The sequence below is a fragment of the Pyxicephalus adspersus genome, chromosome 3 (genome assembly GCF_032062135.1).
Source record: "Pyxicephalus adspersus chromosome 3, UCB_Pads_2.0, whole genome shotgun sequence".
Taxonomy (NCBI): Eukaryota; Metazoa; Chordata; class Amphibia; order Anura; family Pyxicephalidae; genus Pyxicephalus; species Pyxicephalus adspersus.
Genome location: NC_092860.1, coordinates 112,530,302 through 112,554,887, shown reverse-complemented (window position 1 = coordinate 112,554,887; position 24,586 = coordinate 112,530,302). Strand labels below are relative to the sequence as shown.

Genomic DNA, 24,586 nt, shown 5'->3' with positions numbered 1-24,586 from the left:
TGCAAGGACACAGAGAAGCAGAATCGGCACAACTACACAAGAGAGGGAAGGGGACGAGAGACCCCAGTAGAAGAAATAGGGTAGAAGAATAGGTAAGATGCTGCAAAAACACAACCACAAAAGACAGAGGTGATTAACCTTTGCACATGCCTATAGATACGTATGTATTCCATGTGATGGGTGCAGTCTTTCAGGAATTTGGGCAGATATTGATTAATGAAACTGAATCTGTACTGTGTGCTGACCTTTAGCACCAATTAATGTAGCTAAAACCTAAAATAGCTAAAATACAGCATGACTAAAACTGGGAACTGGATTTTGGCTGATGTTGATTACGAGGGGACTTGGCTAAGCATAAGAACTGAACTGTTAGATTGTCTCACTATCATTAGTGAATAGTATAATAAAGGTCCACCCCTGGTGACCAAATGGATAGCATTTCCCCAGAATGATCCTCTACTTTTTCCTAAAGTTGAACTCCAGACAAAAATCTCAAGAAAAAATGAATAGCCTATTAAGATATAATAACAAGACCATAATAACAAACAGACAATAATTAATACATTTCTATAATAATAACTATAATAATAACTTTTGTGCTGTTTTTGCTTTTGCTCTCTATGATTAAACTTTATATAAATAGGACACTAGATTAGCCAAAGGGCACTAATTTTCATGGTCCTGAATGTTTTTGCTACATTTTGTTGATTGTACTTTGTCATTTCTTTTTAGATTTATTCAGTCAGTGTTTCTCAGTGTTATTCACAACATTTAGTAAAGCTTCCAATACAGTTTTATTCAGCCTGCCATTTCATCCCACCTTTAAGGCCTTGTAGTGCCCTTATGATTATTATTTTGTTATTGTGTTCTCTATCTCATTTCTTCATATGTATGTGGCGATCCAGTGTTGTATACTGTGAAGTTTTCATTCCAGACAGTTTTTTTTTATCAAAGCCGGACTTTAGTTTTAAAATACAGTGTTCAGCTTCTCAATGTCTTATGACTTATTGAAGGGTATTAAACTATTAGGTTTCAGACCGTTATATAATTGAGACCTGCTAAACAACTTTGTGAAGCGATCTCAAAGTGACCTGTGCTTGGTCATGTGCCTTGACACAAAAAGAAGATCATTGCTTTAAAGGTTAGGAGCAGGGAGATGATGGTTTAAATATTCTGTATTACTCAGCCTAGATAATTTACATGAATATATTAGTACAATTGAATCAATGTAATTTAGTCTCAAAGGAATGTGTTCTTGGTAAATCAGAATAACAGTATGTACAAGTTTCCCCTGATTTGGTAGAAAACATGCATGTTACTGAGGGTGTTCTTTAAGTTGGCAGGCTAAGGTCCGCCTGGCTTTTGTTTTGTCCAGACTCCAAATGACATTTTAAGCTTTCTGTAGGGTTCAGTGATCCCCTCCTTTTTCAATGCCTGCTCAGTTGTATTTTCTACATGAAATTTATCAGTAGCAATAAAACATAGCTGCACACTACATGTCTATTTACATAGGTTTTATCAGGGATTTTGGACAATATAACCCCTATTGTACACATATGTAGACTGAGCAACCTATTATGTAAAAATTGTCACTATAAAACATCTTGGGGCAAGAAACATAGCTGGGTTGCTTGGAAAGATTACATTTAAAAAAAAAAAAACCTTTTTAATGTAGTCCCCACCATTCTTACACTTCATACATTACATGGTGAACAGGATGCACTGTACAGCCTGGCAGCTGTCTATGGAGGCAGGTCAAACTCTTCAGGAGGAGGGAAGGCCCGACACAGAGAAGAACAGGTAGGCTTAACGCATGCCTAAGCCTTTTTTAAACATTCTGCACTATGTTCCATGATCAATTATATCTTTTCTTTGCATGTTCCCTGTGTATTATACCTAACACATGGAGGAAACCTATAACCCATTCTTGCTTGGGTTTCTGCCTGGACCTGAACATGAAACACACACAGACACAACTAACTGTACACATATGGGTGATGTTTTTATTGTGTGTAACCCCTATCTGTCCAATTCATTCACTTGTGTCTGACATGTTTAATTTTTGCTTTTGAATGAGACGTGCATCTTTATCTGGTGTTATTCACCTCATATTATTTCTGCTACATGATGATGTTAATCCATAACAGTTTGCTGTCCTGCTTGAATGTTGCTATGCGTGTGTTTGCCATGTAAATTGCATTCTATACTCTGCTATTGCAGCTAATTTACCCAGAATCCGCCCATTCATTGAGATGCACTTTACAGTCTTCAGTTCCAGAACATTAGCAGTTGCATTAGCACAGTACTCCATGCAGTATGACAGGTGTTCAGCTCAAGGCCTCCTAATAAAAGGAGATATTCAAGATTTACAGTCTTCTAACAAAAGCAATGATGTACAATAACATTAGCATCCAGTCAAATTTTACCTTTTATAGGTCAATTATGTAGTATGGTAATATATTTGTTATCCTGTAATGGACTTGGTTATAGAAAGAAACTGAAGGCATTTAAAAAAAAATAATAATTTTTAGATATTTGAATTGGGTCTGTAAAATGGGCATATTGTGATCTTTTAGCATATTGTTCCCTAAAATGTACTACAGAGAGCAAACATGCCATAAATGAGAATCATTCCAATATATATTTTTTTTATTTCTATCCTATTAGGAATATTTAGCAAGGCTCAGGCAAATTAGACTCCAGAATTTTAATGAACGACAACAGATCAAAGCAAAACTGCGTGGTGAAAAGGTAAGCATAGAAAATAATTGTACAGACATGGTAATATACCTTTTCTTACTTTTATTGTGGTTAGGACTATACAGATTTAGTTGATTGGGGACCCGTCCTCCTCCCTGCTTGCACGTTTAGGTGTATGCCAGGGCAAAATGATGGGGGAAAAAAATCTATAAATGCGGAACATCTCTGTTATATATATATACACATGTTCCTAATTTTGAGCAGTACTTTAAATACGTGTTGATGTGCCATAAATTCACTTCCCTGTTGTCCCCACTAAGGCTCTTTACTTGCTATAACACAATAAGTGAGAACTGGACATAGGATAGCTTTGTAATGCCTGTAGTGGCATATATATATAGCCAAAAGAAACAAATGAAAGACGTTTGGTGTTGGGATTTTCATGCACTTTAGGAAGCTAGGTCTTCAGTAAACCCTAAAAAAAAACCTTTATTTTGGTTTCCCTTTATTTGGGAATAACATAGGGGAACATCAGAGATAAATATTCTAGACTCTTAGGAGAGATCCACGCCAATATTTTTATACTTTTAAGTTACCTTCAGTGTCTTCTGTACAATGGAACGTTTATTTTTTTAGCAATCTCTGTATCATGCAAAAGCTGTATCATACTGGTATAGACATCAAAGCCTAATTGGGCATTACCAAATGCTTTGCCACACATACTGGGGCCTCCACTATCAAGTTGACTATGTGTCCTGGTGTCATCGTCTTCTACAGCTTTTGCTTGGCAGGCACATACAATGTTTTTTTAACTGTTATAAACTATAACCTAACAAGACCAATAATAACTCTAAATCTTGTTCCTATTTAAAATTCAACACTGATATACATATGCTGAATTTTACTCCAGCAGTGTAGACTTGATCGATGTTTTTGTTTGGTATTTTTTACTCTATATGATTTGGTGGAACAATTCTGTTTTTTTTAATCCATTGACAGCAAAAGAAATACCTTTTCATGTTACGTTCCACGCAGCCTATTTTTCCCCATTTCCAAAACATTTCCACCTACTTCATCTAAAAACTACACAATCAGATGGTATATCTCACTTCACCACTCCTGCAACAACCAACCCCATCCAGCTGTACAGTAAATCCTCTGTCCCCTACTTCACTCCTGTTAGTTTGTATGAAGTTGTCTTTTTTCTCTCATAATCTTCCTCCATTATCTGTTCACTCAACTCCGTACCCTCTGACTGACTTCATGCCCATTCAGCCTCTCCCACTAAAAAGGTATTTCTTTTGGCCTTTAAACTTGATCCATCCCTACTCGCTAGCTACTGTCTCATTTAATTTCTTCATGATACAATATTATATTATGTGCCAACATATTACATATCTCTTTACAAAGTCCATAGTTATGTCACTAGCTGTTCTTCAAAGGGGCTCACAATCTAATGTCCCTATTGTAGTGATATGTCACATTCTAAGACCTGGGACCTAGTGCTGCAAAGGCAAGAGTGTTAACCTCTGAGCCACAGTGCTGCCTGAAACTATTGAAATGTTATGCTCACATCTGCATTTCTTAATACCAACTTGCAACTCAACCCTTTTTGACTCGGGTTCTCAACCAAAATGGTTCTGACAAGCTATTGCCTCCTCCTAGCAACGCAAGGCAACTTCTCCCTTGTCTTTCTTTTAAAGGGTGGTGGACCACCTTCTTCTACTGCTGACCCTACACACTTTAAATATTAGTAACTCTGCCCCATCTTGGTTGGTTTATTCATCTGACTGCTTATTCCATATCTTTTTCAAACTTGTTAGGTGTCCCCCAAGGCTTCTTAGAGTTCTTAGACCTGTGCCTCCTTCCATGGCAGACATTTTAACCTGCTATATCATCTATATAACAAGGGCACTCAAATATACCTGTCCACCTATGTTTTTTCTCCCTATATTCTAGATAGTGTTTTATTCTGCCTTTCAGTGTTCTAATCATGGAAACTTGACTTGTATAAAACTGAACTATTCATGTTTGCCCTCACCTGACTTGACTCTTGCCTTTACAATATATTGTTAATCTTTTGTTAAAGGTAGGGTCCTCTTCTTTTCCTGTTTTATATTTTGTGTTTGGTATGTATTTCGGTTTTTTTTTTTTTTTTTTTATCTGCAGTCCCTATTTGTTGTCCATTATTCTGTAATATGCTGGAGAAGTAAAAAAAAAAAAGAATAATAATAGTAATATTCTACTGAAAAATTGGATAAGAACAATAGCAGATTTTTTCATGCATTTTTCTGTCACTGTCTACGACTAGGTTACCTAATTCCAGTGTCCCAACTTATAGCTAGCTTTTAAATACTTTAAAAATATAATACACACTTCTTATTTATGATTTTTTTTTTAATTTTCCTATTTAAGGTAACATAGAATGTTCAGTTGCAGACGAGAATGTTTGGTGGCTGACTTATATTTTAGAAATGTCCCTCAGCATGTGTATTTGTGATTTGTCAGGGAGATGAAGGGCAACCAAGCAGCAAAGAGAGCAACGAAGAAGCTGAACTGAGAAGAAAGAAAATTGAGGCCTTAAAGGTATTATAAATAACATAATTGTTTTGAAAACAAATTGTTTTCCTGTTGTATGATCAATAGCTATACTACCCATCAGAGAATGCTAACTTTCTGACATCAGGATGCTATCTGACAAAGTTAAACAATGTGTCAGAGACAGCCAAAAAGTGCTTGTACCTCATCACTTGTCCTATATAAAAATTGGGAAAATATATCAATCTACATTTAGTTAAAGCTTTTCTTGTACATTTTTACTTGCTTCTTCTTGTTGTGACCTTAGTTTACCTTTTTCATTAGATCACTTTTGAGGCTATGATTCACTTTTTCTTAGATGAGATTTTGTGTAAGTCACACTCCCTTCCTAAATAAATAATCTCCTATTTATCCATTACATCTGCTTCTAAGTCCTGAGGTTTGATATTCATGCACGTCTGGGTTCTGAGTGGATTTGCATTACTGTTGCTATTGGTCCTAGTTTATTTTCATAAACTCTATAAGAATACTTTTTCTTCCAAATCGTTTAGCTTGTATATCAAACTGTGGCCCAAACTATATTTATGGTCTTTCCATTGTTTTTTGCCTTATTTGTGTAGGTGCAAGCCAATGCTAGAGCAGCTGTAATAAAGGAGGATCTTGAGCGAAAAAGAAGGGAAGCTGATGAAAGGGAAAAACGAGCCTGGGAAGAACACGTAAGAATTTTCTAGAACTTTATTTTAGCTATTTTTGTGAAATAGATTCTGCCCATACAAATTCCATACAACATTCTTCAAGTGCATTGCATGTAATGATCTAAAGAATTGTTGGTTTGATATCAGAGTTCAATCTAATTCGCAGTTTAACCATACACATGATAATTGGGCCTGCCTTGGCACTTCTGTTAAAGGATCAAATGCAAAAACCAAATACAGATTAGGTATTTTGACATGCCAAGGTTGTATCTATGGGACAGAAAACTTTTTTTAGCACCAACTAATGAAGGGAAGCTGATATATCCTAACAAGGCACTCTGCAGGATTCAAACCTGTGCATCATACAGTGGGATGGGGGCAAGCATAGTCGTGGACAGATAAATGTCAGACAATACACCAGGCATGCACATGAAATCCTTATAGTACCACCAACTTTTTCTTCTTTTCTGGATTGCAATCTTCGGCCTGGTTGGCTAAGCCAATGGTGTTACATAGAGGCTGAGAGATTTTTGTTATATTTAGGGGTATGAAGACTAGAAAAAAAAGGCAGCGAGAAAAAAGGGCAGAGGTAGGAATAATAAAGATTTCTCAGTCCCTTAGTATAACAGAACTCAGCAAAAGTTCAGAGTCAAGCAGTAGATTGCAATCTACATTGCAATAGAAATTACTCCATTTTGCCCTCTGTTAGAATGGCAGTTACTAATCAAGTATTATTAATTAAAAAAAAATTGATAAGTTTAGACTACCTATTTTTAGATGAGAATGAATCATCAGCACTGAGAGAGTATCACAACTTTAGTAACCACGCATTCCACTTAATCCAGCTTTTAATATTTAAATCAATCTCCGATCAAACTGACCTTTGGCCCTCTTACCCTTATCAATGTTGACAAGTAGATTGGTGCCCTAAGCTCTGCTATATGTTTTCTAAACCAAAAAAAACACATATGTTTGTTACTGTTTTAGCTAGAGTTTTATTCATTCTAATGGTATTACATCTATAATTATTATTTGTAATTATTGCAATGACATTTGTCTTCTCACATACATGTTTTTAGTCTTCTTTGTGTTTGCTTTACAGGCACAGATTTTATGTGTCTGATTTGTTTCTTTCTGCTGCAGTAGTATCACCACCTTTTGACTTCCCAAGAGGTTTGCTTAGTAGCGTTTCTATTAAAGTGTGCAGTAAAAAAAAGGGACATTGACACTTTGGCCTCATTTTATACTCCAGAAGCAGACAGAAATAAACCTGTCAGCTATAGCAGGTCACATTCCTTCTGTACGACACAATGGCCTCATTGACATAAACATAGTCTTGTTGACTTTTATTACTCCCCTTATACACATTAATTAAGGGGCAAAACTGCACTTAATAAAAAACACCTTATAAGCTGTGTATTTGTTTTGACCTTTTGCACACCTCCAAACAAGGCAAAGTTACACCTTCTCTTATTTAGTTTGTCTGAAAAAAAGTTTGCATGCTGGTGTAAAATATTTGTTCTGTTACAGATCAGTATTTTATACTTTACGTGGCATATACAGATCAGAATTTTACTTTATATAAAATAATAAAATGTCATGAACTAAAAATTCATGTTTTCATGTTATTAATCAAACTGCAATTTTGTATCTTTGCACTCACCATAAAATCATATCTTGAAGTCTGTTAAGGGGCAATGGGAAGAAGTTCTTGCCCTCAAAACCACCTTTCCCTATTCCAAACCAGAAGGGGTTCCTTGCAGGATAAGGGTACCAGTTGAAACTCACCTCTCTGAGGTTGATGACTACAGGTAAAATCACCTATTAAGGAGAGGAATATCTCTAATAGGTTCTTAATTACAGAGACAACCAGATTTAGATCCCATTGAGTCATAGGAGAATGAATGGAAGGAGCTACATGGAAGATCCTGAGCACAAAGGCACTAGAGAGGCCAATGGTTTCTGAAACAGAATATACAAAGGGCAGAAAGGCTAGGCCTGCTGGGAGCCAATCTGGTCTACACCCACCTTCAGGAAGGAATGAATTCCCCTAACACTCAAACCAAGTAGGAAAAAGGTGCTAGCAAATACTAGTTGGACTTAACATAGGAAAGCTGTAGAAAAGATATCCATCCCTAAAGGATATTAGTAAATGATTGCTCCCACAATCCCAACAAATACTTCTAGAAAAATAGACTTCCACCTAAAGGATCTCTAGTGTGTAGGAGTATGATAGAGAGAATAGAATATTTGACTCTTGACTGCTGTTGTGAAAGAAATGGATTTAACTTTTTTAGCTTTTTAAATTATTGATTGCAGTTCTGTTTCTGCAGTATTTTCTAATTTCCACACTACATTCTTACAAGTCTTCTAGTGCTTATAATACCAGACACATTGTTGTGTTTTGTTATACTTTGATGTATGCACTAGAAATATGGGTATATGTACCTGGAATGTCACCTATTGCATACACCTGAAAAGAGTGTCAGGGTGATACATGTATTGATAACTCTTACCAGCTAAGGCAATTTCTAAACCTTTTATCAACTGCAGTTTGCCAGTAGTTTTCTATTCTTGATGAGAGGGTAAACCTAGCCGTTACACAGTGTTGGGAGCAGCTCCTGTGTGGTGCCCCCCCTGGTCCAGGTTCTGTTTATTTAATATGTGGAGATGGGAGAAACTGCTCTTCTCTTCCTTTCACAGACAACCAAAATTTACACTTGCTGTCTAACAGCATTGTCACATATCACATACATTTTTTTCTTAGGACGTCATAGTTGTCAGGCTTCAGCTTCCACATAGTGACACACTGTTCTGAAAGGTGATGGACACATGAAGTGAGATTTCCTAATATAAGAAGGAATGGTCTTACAGGAAAATTCCATGAACACAGACTCTTACAATGCATTGAATACCAGTTCCGTAATTCAACTTTCCTGCCAAAAAGTATTTTTTATTGTCTAATAGAGCATAGTGAAAACACAGATGTGAAAGCAGATAATGCCATCTAGCTCTGTCTCATTTAAACTTTTTCCATACCTACTCATAAAGCTTTATCCTGCCTAAACCCAGTTTTATTTGGTACATCAGCACTTTTATGCAGCAAATCAGAGCTAGAATTGATCCCCAAGGTGTCTGAAGGATGAAATTACTTTTACATCCAAAATCTGTCCTTGGGGGGAGTTGCAATTTCTCTTTACTGCTTAAATAACCATTTATTATGCGGTTTTATGCTTCATAGGTGGGTATTTAGGGTGGCTTTAGAACATAATCACACTATAAGTTTATATCCTACATTCTTGTATAATGCTTGGAATTCATAAGTCAAGACAGCTTTTTAAAAGCCTGGATCAGTTTCTGGTCCTCTGGGATGTCTTGACCCATGGAAAGCATTTATTTTCTCAATCACTTTAATATAAACTGATTGTTTCTAGGAAGTGTTTGCTCATGTTAATGTACTAGCCATATATGTGTTTGAAACTAATACTTTGTACTTAAAGATATTTTTTTCTGTCTAAAAAAAACTCTTCACCTGATACCATGCTTTTCACCAAGCATTAATAACAATCTGGCAGTAAACGGCCACATAGATCACTCTGGGACACCACTATTAAAATTGATCTGATGTATTGGAATTGTCAGGCTTCATTTTCTTCTTTGTTGAGACTGCAAAGATGGTGCCTGGCCACCCAGCACTCTGACCTGATATATTCACAGTTATCTATACCAGAACTTTTCAGCCTTTTTACCTCAAGAAAGCCTTAAAATAATGTTCAGGTCTTGGGAAAACTGTTAAAACAAATTTAAAGGGGTTTTTAAGGGAAAAAGCCCCATTATAAAGAATGCACCCCCTTATAGTGGGAGGTCAATCAGCCATAGTTTGAGGAAACTGTAGCAACTTCTGATGAAGCCCTGGTTGAGAATGGTTGATCTATATCAAGCACACATTATGGGTGTACTGATGTCTGAACCTGCCAGGATAGAAAAATGAGATCTGCCAGTGGCGACTTGTTTTTTTTAGGTGTCTGCTTAAGGCCCATCCAACATATCGTTTATGGTTATTGACTCGAAACAAATGTGTCTATCAGATGTGTAACAAGTTGGTGACTAAAACAAGGATATAAATGATGGCAATGAGGCTTCACTTTAAATCATATCACGTATTAAAACAGCCTTTGCTAAAAAGAGGAGGAGGATATAGTATTTGTAAAAGAGTGTATCAAGAAATAGGACCCACAAATACCATTCAGCAGCAGGTAAAACATGAAAACAGGTTACTGACTCTTGAGATAGAGTTATTGTCCCATGTGGTCTTGATTAATGCATGCTTGTGCCAACTGGAAGAAGACCAATTGTTTAAGCCTTTATAATTATTAATATTATTATTATTATTATTATTAATAAACAGGATTTATATAGCACCAACATATTACGCAGCGCTGTACATTAAATAGGGATTGCAAATGACAGACTAATACAGACAGTGATACAGGAGGAGAGGACTATGGTTATTAATATTATTATTATTATTTTTATTATTACTACACAGTATTTATATAGTTTTGACATATTATGCAGTGCTGTACAAAGTCCATGGTCATGTGACTAGCTGTCCTTCAAGGAGCTTGCAATTTAATGCCCCTGCCATAGTCATATGTCTTTATTACAGTCGAAGGCCAATTTTGGGGGAAAGCCAATTACCCTAACCACATGTTTTTATGCAAACATGGGGAGAACCTGCAAACTGTATGCAAATAGCGCCCTGGCCTAAATTCTAACCTGGGACCCAGCGCTTCAAAGGCCAGAGTGCTAACCACTGAACCACCATGCTGCCCCTTTACTAGGGGCCATATTGCTTTCAAACAAAAAATCAGATATGCAAGTCCCCTGGGTTACAAATACTGTTTCACTTTATTAAGGTAGGTGCATTACTTTATTGCTAGCTCTAGCCAACTCCTACCTTAAATATGCCCTTTACACATAAGATTTAAGTTGTGCTTTTTTGTGGGGAGGAGGCTCCATTGGTAAGGTCTCTGTACCAGTTTCCAAAACGTATCTACTGAGGTGAAAGGTTTTTGGTTTATTTTCAATTAAAGAGCATGCAGCAGAGAAAGTAAAGCCCTTTTGTTAATTTGTAGAGCTTTAGTGATGGGGAAACACTAAACACTCAAAAGGTACGATTCTCCTATTTTTTCGGTAGATGGTAAGAGGTTAAACTTACCCATATCCAGTTGGTAACCTAAATATTGTATTACTGTACGCAGACCGGACTTTCGCTGTAGTAGCAGATTAAAATAAAAGCCTTTATTTACATAAATACACGTACCATGTTAGCCATCAAGTAATGTAGAAAATGTAGCAATCGAGTGATATCCTTTATTAAATTTGCAAGCTTTCAGGATGTCTTAGAACATTCCATAATTTTATAAAGCCTAAAGAGGAGATCCAAGGCATCCTGAAAGCTTACATCTTTAGTTAGCTAACAGAGGATATCACCTAAACTCCACAGGGAAAAGGGGTGTTGAATATTCAAGATGCTTTGGAAGGAACTGAAATGCATATTGTATAGGACACAGAGTGCAGCAAGGAGGAAAAAACTGAAGTAATCCCTACAAATTAATTGAATTTGCATTTTAATTTATGTTTAGATTGATCATGGCAGGAAGTGATAAACTATTAATAGTTTCTGTTAAATAGATACAAGAACTAGAAAAGGTCATTGTATTTGTCTAGGCACTGTATAGTAATCAGCAAACAAAACATTGCTTAAAAGTAGATTCACCTAATAAAATTTGCTGCTCTTTTGTTCAACCTTCTTTGTAACAGAAGGTCAAGTGTAATAGTTTCATTCCTATCCATCAGTGTAAATGATAAGTATTACCCTCGGAACTAGACTTTTCAAACTCATTGTGTTTTACACATTGTTAACATAATGCAAAGATGTGAAGCCAACTTCAGAAATCTAGAGTCTAGAATATTTTTATAGGGGAGAGTTTTAATTAGAACTGTGCTCCAGAGTTCGAGAACCACAACCAACCAGTGGACTGCACTCTTGATTGGTCTACCATTAACGGCTGTGCAATGAATCTCTTGGTGTTCAAACAACATATGACTACCCCAACGCCAAGCCCCCAGTGCTTTAAATGGACCTTTGAGGTCCTACAACAATTTGAATGTCAATTTGTAACTTCTTGTGATCCCTCATGCTTCAGAGCCTCTATTGTGCATTGATCCTATGTCATCCAGTGACCTATTGTCTGTCTGCTCACTGCCTCTATTATTGCTTGTTGCTTGTTTATGACTTTGTCTTATTGCTGCTCATACTGACTTTAGGCTTAATCATGTCTCTCAGTTTTGTTACTTCACTCTATGGTTACCTGCATCTGGTTGTCTACAAGCCACAACCTGGGCGCCATCCACAGTGCATCTTTATTTGTTAGTGCTTTTGTAAATAATGCCTACCTTAAACTATTATACCAAACTCCCACTACCCTGACAAAACTGCTTCCTGCAGATTGTGATCCCCATGATCCCCTTTAATGATACAGGAAACCTGTGTCAATGTCATGTTTCATAAAGTACAACTCTAGAGTGCATTGAAGCTTCTTCAGTCTATTAAAATACATTAAAGATACATTTATGACATTTTCTACTGTTTTTTTTTTCTTGTTGCATTTTTTCTTTGTTGGTTGAAAGGATTACATGTTTTGTATTTATCCTTTTTTTGTTTATTTTTTTTAATATATTTATTTTTTTTGCTCTCAAAATATTTCTTATTATTATCATTATTATTATTATTATTATTATTATTATTATTAATAAACAGGATTTTTATAGTGCCAACATATTATGCTATTATGCAGGGCTGTACATCCAGGAGGTGGGGGAAGTGTCAAACAATAGGAGGGGGGATATGAAATTGTGGGAAGTAGTGAGGGTCCTCAATAGGAGAAATATGTTATTTTGTGTATTCTCAGCCTCAAACATACTCACGTTACTCTTACAGTCACCATACCAAGCACACCAAACACCTATTCTCAAATATCATTTGAGATGTATATTTTATCATCTGAGGGGTGATATATGAAGGGTAACCTCTAATTCTCACATTTAAAAATACCTGCTGTCACCAGCTTGACTTTATTAAATACTGTCCAACATGTATGAAACTGTTAAGCTTACAATTATTGTGAAATATTGACCTGCTTGTTATTCCATTGGGGGCATTACCAGATTGAATAATAGACTGGTGATTATCATTTCTTTTTTTTCTTGATTTTGCAGTTGGCAGTACGTGGGTTCAAGAATCCTAATGTGCCTTCTAATGCAGGTGGTTCAGCTCCTGGCTCTCCAAGCCATGCAGTCCACGGAGATGTTGGAGGTTCTCCAGTCAGAGGGCAGCCTCATATAAAACCTAGTGCACCAGCAATCTCTATGACCTCTGCCCTGAGGAATGTGGGAGCTGTAAGTTTACTTGGTGATTAGAAGTCCATATTTGAGCCCACATTTACATGTAGAATTGGTTTAAACATACTGAACATGTTTTGCATTTGTATGAAGAACCTTTTATACACCGTATTCACAGGATTTGTTATTCCTAAGTACCTGTTGCTATACTAAAGTTTTCAAATCTGTATGAATGTGCCACCACACATTCTATTCTAAAAAATGTTCATATCGCCTTCACATCACTAGTCTTTCTTTTAGTAACTTGGAGGTAAGCAGCAGGAACCAGTGAGAGCTGATAGGACCCATGAAATAAAAATGTTCTGAAAATGTTTTACTCACTAAACTCAATAAAGTCATTTCAGGTTCAGTGGCATTTGGCGTCAAGGAAGGTGAGTATTCAAAGTCTTTTGAATACTCACCAAAATCAAAGTTCTTTTTCTAATATATATCTTAATTTGACAACTTTAGTATAATGATGACGTAATTTAAGAATTATCATAGGTCTCAAGTTCAGTAACTCAAAAGTCACAATTAAATCAGTGCACCTAAACATCTTAACAAAAAAGGAAAACTCTGCAGAATATGATTAGGTGAACAAGCTCCCACAACATATGCATCATAATACTATTTCAATACAATGCTAATTAAATTAAATTATGCAAATAAACCTAAAGCATACAAGTTCAGATAAATATAACAAACTATGTCTAGTAAACTTGTAAATCTAATGGCCTCCAGATACTTCATATCTTTTATCCATTAACGATCTGTGAAACATAATATAAACTTTGCCCTTCATTCCTCCTTTTCATATAAAGGTTGAAGAAAAGACAGAAATCAGGGACACCACTGAAGACTCCAAAAAGCCAGAAATCTCAATCCAGGTTAGTGTTCCTCGTTTTAGCTTATCACTATCATATTAATGTCAGTAATATTAATGTATGCAAATTTTTGTCAAAGTGTGCATTTCATGCCCAGAATCAGCATTATCTTAACAATTTTCATATCCTTAACCTACAGTAAAATAACATTATATCAAACTGTCCCTGACCTCTCAAGTGCTTTTAATGTAAAGTTACTCCTATTCTAACATCATTAAAGATCACAAAAAACATTCTAGAGTTAGGTTCAGTAGAAATCCAATAGAGTCATCTATTGGTTGTTTGTATTAGTAAGCTGCCAAGACTGTTCCCATAGAACAAAAATATTATACAGGTTGACAATCGAAAATCTGGCCATCGATAATCCGGATCCTTCAGTTTCCCAGCATGAATTTCAGATCGCATGTTCAATACAGGGACTACAGTACACTGTTTGGCCACTAATGTTTTGATGGCGCTGTTCTACAGAAACAGCTGTTAGGTCTTCCTTGCTACACTAAATACACGTTAAGACGTCCCTGCTGCTTGCTCCCTGGAACAGTGCCAGATGTCCGCTGTACTGCATGAGGAAGGCTGGCATGTGTGTGGAGGGAAGTAAAAAAAAAAAAAATCCAGAATTTTCAAGAATCCAGCAGTCCTCAGGTCCAGAGGTTGCCAGATTTTTGAATGTCAACCTGTTTTTGCAAAATTTGCACAAAATAAAACTGTGTTGTTAAGGTTTTACATTTACAGTCTTTATTATGTATTTGCTGTATATTAACTTGGCCATTTCCTCTCCCAACTGTTGAAGACTGTATTTTGTTTGTGTGCTTTCAAAAAACTTGTTATACTTTTTAATAGCTAACTTTTATTTACAATAAACAAGGCACATTCAATAGCAAGAATATGTTTTTCATATGTATTTTAAGACCATATTATGTTTTAATGTACCCTTTTTTTATTGAAAAAATAAGAGTTATCTATGATGGCAAAATGGACTGCTTCAACTGTTAACAATGTATTAGAAATACTTATTTTTTATAATTGTATTTCATTTTATTTATTTTAGAATGAAAAACGTCAAATACTTAAGAGATTAAATCAGAATCTTAAAGCTCAGGAAGAAGAGGAATGTGTACATAATGTTGAGGAAAAAAAAGTGAATATGGAGGACCCTCACCAAAGTGGGGAGCCTTCGTCTGCCAACCGAAAAAAATGGCAGGCTGAACCCCCTCCTGTGATCCCCCTATCGCAACTTACTCTTGTCGAGGACACTTTATATGCAGTTGAAAGTAAGCTTCCAGGAACAAACTAAAATGACTGTACTACTATGTAGTAGTTATACCTCATTAATATATTTTATTAACTAAATATAAACAACATTAAAAATAGACTCTTGCACTAGGCTATATATATATATATATATATATATCTTACTTGGTTGTATGATGAGCTGTTCAGGTACACTTTCCTCATTCATCCTGAATAGGATAAGAATTAAAATGCATTTAACCAAACTTCACAGCTGTAAGTATGAAAAGGTAAGCAGCAGTTGAATGGATAGGAAGTGTTGGTGGTTTCAAGGGCTATGCCTATCAAGCTGCTCAAAAAAAAGTTTTCAGATTGTTGAACCCACTGGTGTCTATTCTAAAGTTGCTTACATTTGTATTTTTTACAATATTTCCTAATAGTTTGGCTTTCTATAAAAATCTATAATGATAAAAATATAGGATTTGCTATTATTTTATTGTGTGCAAATCCCTAAAGCCATTCTTGTCTTTTATTACTTTATAGTAAATTACCAAACCAACTTGATCAGTAGCTTGCTAAGCAATTAATCAACTGCTCAGTAACTGCTGGTAACTGCTCAGCACCAGCTGCCTTATATATCTCTCTGACAGTGTACTGGTTTAAGAAGTCCATGTTGTACCATTTTTGTTTTTTTGTTTTTATAATTTGATGGTAGTGCACATACGGTTTAGGTATAAAGCATTCTTTTTTCGGGTGTTACAGTTGGTGATGTAATAAAACTGGATGAGGGAGAGCACCAGAGGCGTGAATGGGGGAGTCCAGCAGAATCAGTTTTGAAGATGCTGGGAGAAGCACAGCTCCAGACAGAAATGCTACAAGTCACTAGTGGTGAGGGCAAGATGCTGGCTTAAGCAAATCCAACTTACTTTTTGCACCATTTAGCAGCAGATGCAAAGTTGTGGTGGAGCAAGTTGGGAAGTATTAACACTGTTCTTGTTTTTTAAATGTATGTGTATTGTAAAAGGGTGAAAATTAAAGCCTGTCTAGGTTTTGTATATCTGTTAACCCCATATATCTATATACCTGGTATTGTGAGACAGATAGTAAAGGAAGAAACTGCTTGGTTTGTATTGTTTTGTGTTTCATTACTGTGCAGGAAGTTTAGGGGATCTTTTCAAAGTGGACACGATCAAAAATAATTAAAACATGAGAAGATCTGACCCTTTCCCATTGTAATAAAAGTAAAAGTAATCTGTTTCTCTATAGAAGGGATTCCTGCTCACTTCCCAGTCTGATAACCATTGCCATTGAGACCGGTAGTAAAATGTACAAAAAAACATAGGACCCCACACTTCTCTACTTTGCTCAAAATAAAAAAAAAAGTTCTGATTGCCCTCCACTAAGTTTGGCAGACAGACAATTTATCCAAGGAAGGGTAATTATGCTTTATATCTTTAGATTTCTTTCTAGCTTGTTTTTTCTTCTGAGTTGCACAGATGTTAATAGAGAGCAATGCCTATTTTTTCAACAGCATAATCACTTAGATCTGCAATAATAACAAGCATATAGTAAGGGGAGGTGACCAAACATCACTCAAATAAACCACGGCTTTGTTCATCTAAGTGAAAAAAAAACAGAAACCATGTCTGCTTTCCATACCAACTGTGCAGCTTATTGTTTTCTTCAATTTACACAACAAAATGTTTATTTTAACGTGTAATTTTTGTATGTCACATGTTTCTTAAAAGCTACACTTACCCATTACAATACATTCAAAAATACAGGGCAACAGGCTCCTAGAAAAAAAACTACCATGAAAATAAACTGATCATTAAGAATATTGTTAAGATTGAAGTGGAAAGTTTTTGTGGTGTTTATTGCAAGCACAATTCTTTTATGTATATAGCATAATGTTTGACAGGTTGACAGCTAACAAAGTTTACAAACAAGGCAAGGTAATCAAAATTGTCCTGATCGTAAGTCAGTGTTGTAGATCACGTCTGTGCTAATGTACATGTACTAGGTAGACTTATTTGAAAAATGTTCTGGACACTAAAATAACCCTTTAACTTGTAGGTACTCCTCTTGCCGAAAGAGGTGAAGAAGAAACTCTGTCACAAGACCAGGAAACATGTAAAAGTTCTTCCATGAACATGGATGCTTTAATCTCACCAAATGCACAAGGGGAACCTGTGAATGAAAATCCATCTTTCCTAGACCAGGATTCCATGGTCACTGACAAGACTGTGGACCAGATCTGCGGTAAGGGAGAAATTAGTGAGAATTACACTTTACTGCTAAAAGCACAAAGAGCAATGGTTTATATTAACATCTTCTAGTAGCTATTTCTACAGCTGAACGAGTTTACTTACCTGTTTTTTGTTGTAGTTACTGCTTGTACTTGCATTTGTATCCCCTTTGGCTTAAAATGTCCCAGAATAAATATGCCATTGGGATTCTGTATTACTATTATGTCTGCATTCTCCAAGAAGCCATGATTATCACTGCATACATGGCAATCACTTTCTATAATTTACAGCAAGTGTGTGTTTAGGAATTTATTAAAGGTGATGTCTATTTAGAAGTCACAATGAATGTTAGAAAATCATTCAAGACATATAAGCCAAATTTCATTGTCCATCTTGGTAGTTTTCATTGTTTTATTGTTTCTTTGATTTAAAAAAAAAAGTTTGAATGAGAGTTAAACCCAAAGCTAATATTTACTGTTGTCTTGAGTACATTGTCTTACCTTGCTCCAAAAATCCAAGGATATGCAGTGCACTTCCCTGGGTCTCTTTTCTGTTTCACTGCCTGCCTTTGTTAAAAGCATTATTGTGAAAGTCAGTGGAGCAACAATTTTGCAACAGCTATTCTGCACATTTGGTCCCTGCAAAGGGCATAATTAAAGTCCTAGTTGACATTGTACAGTATTTTGAGCCAGTCATGGCTCAGTTTGTGTGGTTATCAGGAAACAAGGACATTGAAATGGGCTCATGAGTAGGATGTTTTTTTATTTTTGTGTAGCCAAGTCCTGGATCAGGCTGCATTGCTTTTAGTCTGTAAAGTGGTTTAAGACCTGACTGTGCTATCTGACAAGGTTACATAGATCACAGGACTGGGTAAGCTAAACTGCAAATCCTTTGGCAGGTGGAAAAACACAGAAGAAAAGAAAACTAGTTTAGCCTTCACGTCTAAGGACTAAATGATACACCTCAAATTTGGTAGTTTTCACACTTAATTTCTAAATTTATTTGAAGAAACCTTACTAAGCCTTTGTATGGAGTGTACTTTTATATATGAAAACAAATATGTATGCTATAGCCTAACACTAAAATCTGAAACAACCCAATACTGTGTAAATCTTTTTTTAACATACAGCTTTTGGGAAACAAATGGAAAAATATTCTAACATTTCTTTTTTATCAAATTGGAGGAAGAACACTTAACACCCAAGAATAATTATAGGGAACAAATAAGTAATAATTCCTACTTCCTAATGAATTGTTTTGGATAATTGGGGTAATTAGGTAGGTGGCCTGAAAAGACTTACAATGAAAAGGTTTTTTATGTTCTTTTTATATTCCTCCATTTTGGTGTGCTTTGTCAGATAATAAGCATGTGTTTAACAACATTGTCTTGCATGTTTTTACCCTCAAGTCCTTTTGATACTTTGGCTGGTAATAATAATACACATCCTGTAATTTTTAACTATGCAGATGAACTTCAAACCAAAAAAGAAGAGCAACAGGGCCAAAATGACTTGCAGGAGGATGAAAGGAGCAAAGGCTTTCCTGTAGATGTGGACTCCTTAAGTGACATGAACTTACCTTTGACTGAGGAATGTCTTTCTCCAAAGCAGAAACAAGATGTCCTGGTTTCTGATCTGACCCAAGCTGTGCACCAGTCATGTGGTATGTGGCAAATTGTTCAGAATCTAATAATCTGACTGAAGTAATGATATTGCCACATCTGGCTGAATTATACTCGATAATCATCTGTGATGATAGGGATGTAAACTACTTATTGTATTAGTTTAGGATACAGTTTAAAGACCAGTGAACATTAATATAATATATTTTTTTGTGATAGATTTGTTATAGCACTAAAGTGTAACCACTAAATTTCCGAAGGTCCAAAGTTGAAGATGAAAGGGAAGATCCATTGCAAATAAATCCTTGGTTTTCATAAAATTGATATAAATATTATTTAATTGTTTGTCTCTGAAACTAGTAAGAGTAGCTTTCCCCCGGGTGCTACAGACACTTTTATTAGAATAATCCATATAGAAATCTATTTCCTGGATATTTCTCTGAAATTCTGTTACCAATGGCTGTGTTCAATGCAGGTTTGTAAAATCTAAGTATTTGTTTGTTTCCTCCCAAGTGACCATCATCTACCCTGTGGCTAACTACAATTAAATGCATTTTTACATTTTATATTTTTTAGCTGCAATTGTCCGTTGCAGCCTTTTTTTTATGTTTACGTCATGCTTGCCACAGTAATGGTGGAGAAAATGTTCAAATTAAATTTTAATGCTTTTTTATTCTGTATTTTGGTTTTAAATCTTTATATACCTAATGGCATTTAAAAACAAATTACCATTCAATTTGAAAAAGCAAAGTGTCTTTTTAGCCTAAAGCGCTGTTTCTTTTGTGACTAATCTGTCATCCTTCTTATCCTTCTTAGTTATTACAGATTTGTCACGCAGTCAGCAAACATCAGACTTAGCAAATTTTTGTTACCTGTGCTTTTAATTTACACATGTGTCAGATCTTCAGTGATAATGCGCCAGTAATCTGCAATTGGACATAGGCTGTGTTTCCAGAACACTTCTAATAAAATGCCAAAGTTGAATGTTAATGTAAAGGCCATGCCTAGTAATAATCAGTATGGATTTACACTCTCATTTCTTTTCATCTTTATCACTCCATATCAGACTATTTCCTTTTAAGACGATGGAGTGTCTTGTCTGGTTAGTATCTGTTTCCTTTGTTTATTCATTTGTACTAAGAGAGATAGGTGCAATGCATTTTAAGTGATTCTCTCAGTTTTATCCAGCTGCCTGTCAAACCTGCTCTGTTATCCTTTCTCATAGAACCTGGGGTAGTTGTGCATTTTGGCTCGGAGCACAAAGGATATTTCCACTAATATGTATGATGGATTCTGTTTAATGTACATGGTTGTGAATAGAGCAGAAAACAGTAAAGTTATCTTATCTATGGGGGAAACATCAGAAGTTTTGAAACAATAGTTCTCTAATAGTGGCCCTTCTAGTGGCCCCATTATTAGGTGCATGAAGACATTAAAGTCTGTTCATGGATCTTGGAATATTTCCATATCTGATTTTTGAAAAGCAGATTGTGCAATATTTATCTCATGCCTATGCATATATATAAGGAAAAATATATTTGTCGGTGTTCTTCCCTGTCCTTAAAATACTCCCACCCACTGTAAATATTACACAATGGACAGTGGCACACATGTGATACTTTGCTTTTTTACTCCTCTGTTTGCAAAAATGAGGGGTCAAAATTGTTCACAGGTAAACTTTCTAAACTGGCAATGTTTTTAAGGCATCCTTGCTTTTGATTTTTCTTTTGTTTAGTGAGGTATAGTTACTATATAAAATAAATCGTTCATACAGACAATGTATTATTTCCTGATATTACCAAAACCAGCCAGTTTGCTTTATGACTAGTCTACATCTATCGGTTATACTCCTGAGAAAAGCAAATATTTTCTAAATACAAAAAGCATATGCATTTCTTCTAGATCTGTGCAGTGATCAAATGTAAATTTTGCCTTTGTGCAGAACTTCCTTTGGTGAAGACTAGTCATTGCTGTTCTCTCCCTGTGTAAGGAAAGTGGTCCTAAATAAAAATTCAGTTCTGGGTGCACTTACCCTTTAGTTTTTTATATTTGTATAGTTTCATAGTTTTATAGAACACTTTTAGGTCCTGTCATTTTCATCTGCATAACATCTCCAAAATCTGCCCCTACCTGTCCCCAGTGACCACCAAACTCCTCATACATGCTCTCATCATCTCTCGTCTGGACTACTGTATCATCATCCTCCTCTCTGGTACTCCACTAACCCGACTCTCTCCTCTACAATCTATTATGAATGCTGCAACCAGACTCATCCATCCTTCCCACCACTCCTCTTCTGCTGCATCTCTTTGTAGTTCACTTCATTGGCTTCCATTCCACCTTAGAATCAAATTCAAGCTCCTGTGCTTTGCCTTCAAATCCCTCCACAGTTCTAGTCCCAGTTACCTTTCTGAACTGATAGAAAAATAGTCCCCTAGCTGCTCTCTTCACTCCTGCAATGACCTAATAATGACTTCCTCTCAAACCAATCGCACGCACAGCTCCAAGATTTTTCTAGTGCTGCTCCCACTCTCTGGAATGGTCTTTCTATTCTATTCTTCTACTTGGCTTGCTCCTACTTTCTGCACATTTAAAAAGCACTCAAACCCCATCTTTCAAACTTTTCTACCCGTCGTCTTCTGTCTCTTACACCATCACTTCTTTCGACCACTCCATATCGCCCCTCCTATTGTGTCATACTTCCCCACCTCCTAGATTGTAAGCTCTTCTGGGCAGGGTCCTCTGCTTTTCTTTTTTCTTGATTGCAAGTATTGTTGTGCATTCACTACTTTTTTAAATGCGTTTTCTACATGCAAGTTTATTCACACTATGATGTTGCTTCATGAGGCTAGAGAATAATATAGGTTGTTCTGGTATTTAAAATATGCCAAGCTTGTTATTGTCTGATTCAGTCACAACATTGATAGTTTAGTGGGACAATATGAACATTGCCTAATGCTCCATTCTCACTGTGGTGGTGCTTTGATGCTCTTTTTCTAAAAAGCATTACTGCTGCCAGGAGATTTAACTTCATACAGCCAAATTCAGCAGCCTTTTCCCTGCTGCATTCTGTCATTCATAGCCTAGTAAGTCTAGCCTTAAATCTGTGCATTTATATTTGATGTGTGTCACTATAAGTATGGGATGTGTTCAGGCAGCCCATTGATTTGGAGGTGACATCCCTGGCTATGCATCACATGAATTACATGTTCGTCAACAGAGTGTGTTGGGTATACTAGATTGTAAGCTCTTCGGGGCAGGGTCCTCTCCTCCTGTATCACTGTCTATATTAGTCTGTCATTTGCAATCCCTATTTAATGTACAGCGCTGCGTAATATGTTGGCGCTATATAAATCCTGTTTAATAATAATAATGCTGTTTGGAAAGAATGGCAATGTATCACGCCAACACATGTAACCCAGCATTATTCCTTTAATTACTGCATCCCAGGATAAAAAGATCTGTAAATGTAGTATAGCAGAGAACTCTTCTACTCCAATATATCTGATATAACGAGTTTTAACACCAGTAAAGTTGCTACAGGGGTTCCATGTCCCATTTGATCAGGTGAGATCAAAATAGTGTTTATTAAAGGCATCCATGTGTTTGCGTGTAAAAAGGACATTTTCGCTGGAGCAATTTAAAATTTAAAATTCTTTTGCATTTTCCTGAAATATTAGCTGTCACTTTTGTATTATAAATAACAAAAACATGTTCAGGACAAGAAACAAGAAATCTGTGCACGGTGTTAATAGTTAAAAAGGGAAATAAATAGTGAATGAGCTCATAGGTGCATTTAATATCTAAGTGCTTGCATAGCAGTATTTTATAAAAAGGTATTTTTCTTTTATAACAGAGGAGCCTGAAGATTTGGAAGCTGAAATTCTTGAAGATACCAAAGGAAATGCAAGTGATGAGTGTCCTGTCAAGGCTGTGAGTGTTTGGAATGAACAAGCCAAAGAAGAAAGGTACAGTAATTGCACAGTCCCATCAATCAGCTGTGCAGATTATTGCATAGCCCATTTACAGCTTAATCCATGACAGCTACATATCTATTTTATATGAATGGCAATTATGTGATCCTGGAAATCTGTAAAGCATGCTGAGTTGTGCAACATACCTGTCAGACTACAGCCTGTGGAATGAGCCTGGATCAGATTTCCATTTAACCCCTTACAGGTCCCTTGCAAAAAAAAACTATAATTCCCTGAAAAAATTGCACACATGGTTTCCAGATCCCTGAATAAAATGCTCTTTACTGCTGCCACCCTCTATTGATTTGTCAACCCTGGTTGGTTGCCATAAAATTTTATCACTTATGAAAAAATTTCCCTTCTTTTATCTTTTTTATTGGATAATAAAAAATTAAATCAGAATTCACAGATGTTAATGATGCCACCACTGATAACCTAAATGCCTCCTTCCATATGACCCTTCCTGCTAGCTAAGCTTACATTTAAAAGTGTATCTGTTATGAGAAAAATATGGAGGCTTTCATTTCTTACAGCAGTTTCCCTACCTGTGTTTGGCTATAATAATAGTAATAATTAATAATAATAAATAATAATAGTAAAAAGTAATTCTGAGTAACTGAGCAGAACAAGAATGTGAATGCACCAAAAAAATTTCATATAAACCCAGAATTCTACACCATTGTATGTATTCAATCATTCAAACAATTGGTATTATTATGATTTTATATTGATAAACTATAATTATGAAGCACCGACATTTTATGCATATAACAGACAGATACACAATGACACAGAAGGAGGAGAGGTCCCTGCCCAAATAAGCTTGCAATCTAAGAGGTGGGGAAGGCAGCACACAGTTGAAGCCAATGGATCAGTAAAACAGCCAAGAAACAGTTATTTTTATTTGACAAGGCAGGTGTACTTTAACACAGATTTACCCATAAACCTTAAGCTCATCCATTATCCATGTACTGATATTAATATGCAAAATGTTTTGACATGCTAGTAGAGGCCAGATATTTTAAGATGATTGCTATTTTTGCCTCCAGATGAGTCAAGCACTAATCTACCATATGATGCATATTACTGGCTTCTCGCATATTAAGTAGGAATATGTTTCATGCTTACGTACAATAAGTGTAATTTTTTCTATATAGAGAAGCACCATATTGGCTTTTAACTTTAAATTGTGGCACATATCTAATTTGCGGATTTCTAGTGGGAGATGATCTATGTACAAGGCCAACCC

General features: G+C 35.9%; 1 protein-coding gene across 3 annotated transcripts in view; it reads left to right on the top strand.

Annotated features, from left to right (window-relative positions):
- NEK1 (NIMA related kinase 1) overlaps positions 1–24,586 on the top strand; it is a 63,562-nt gene that overhangs the window by 24,827 nt on the left and 14,149 nt on the right. Inside the window, exons 17-27 of one of the 3 annotated variants that reach the window (XM_072406037.1) lie at positions 1,717–1,800; positions 2,668–2,751; positions 5,209–5,286; positions 5,859–5,954; positions 13,218–13,397; positions 14,201–14,266; positions 15,312–15,534; positions 16,256–16,381; positions 17,570–17,755; positions 19,210–19,404; positions 23,220–23,331. In XM_072406037.1, the coding sequence (XP_072262138.1) occupies positions 1,717–1,800; positions 2,668–2,751; positions 5,209–5,286; positions 5,859–5,954; positions 13,218–13,397; positions 14,201–14,266; positions 15,312–15,534; positions 16,256–16,381; positions 17,570–17,755; positions 19,210–19,404; positions 23,220–23,331 (1,430 nt within the window). The remainder of the gene's footprint in view (positions 1–1,716; positions 1,801–2,667; positions 2,752–5,208; positions 5,287–5,858; positions 5,955–13,217; positions 13,398–14,200; positions 14,267–15,311; positions 15,535–16,255; positions 16,382–17,569; positions 17,756–19,209; positions 19,405–23,219; positions 23,332–24,586) is intronic. The other 2 variants (XM_072406038.1, XM_072406039.1) reach the window with 2 other exon arrangements.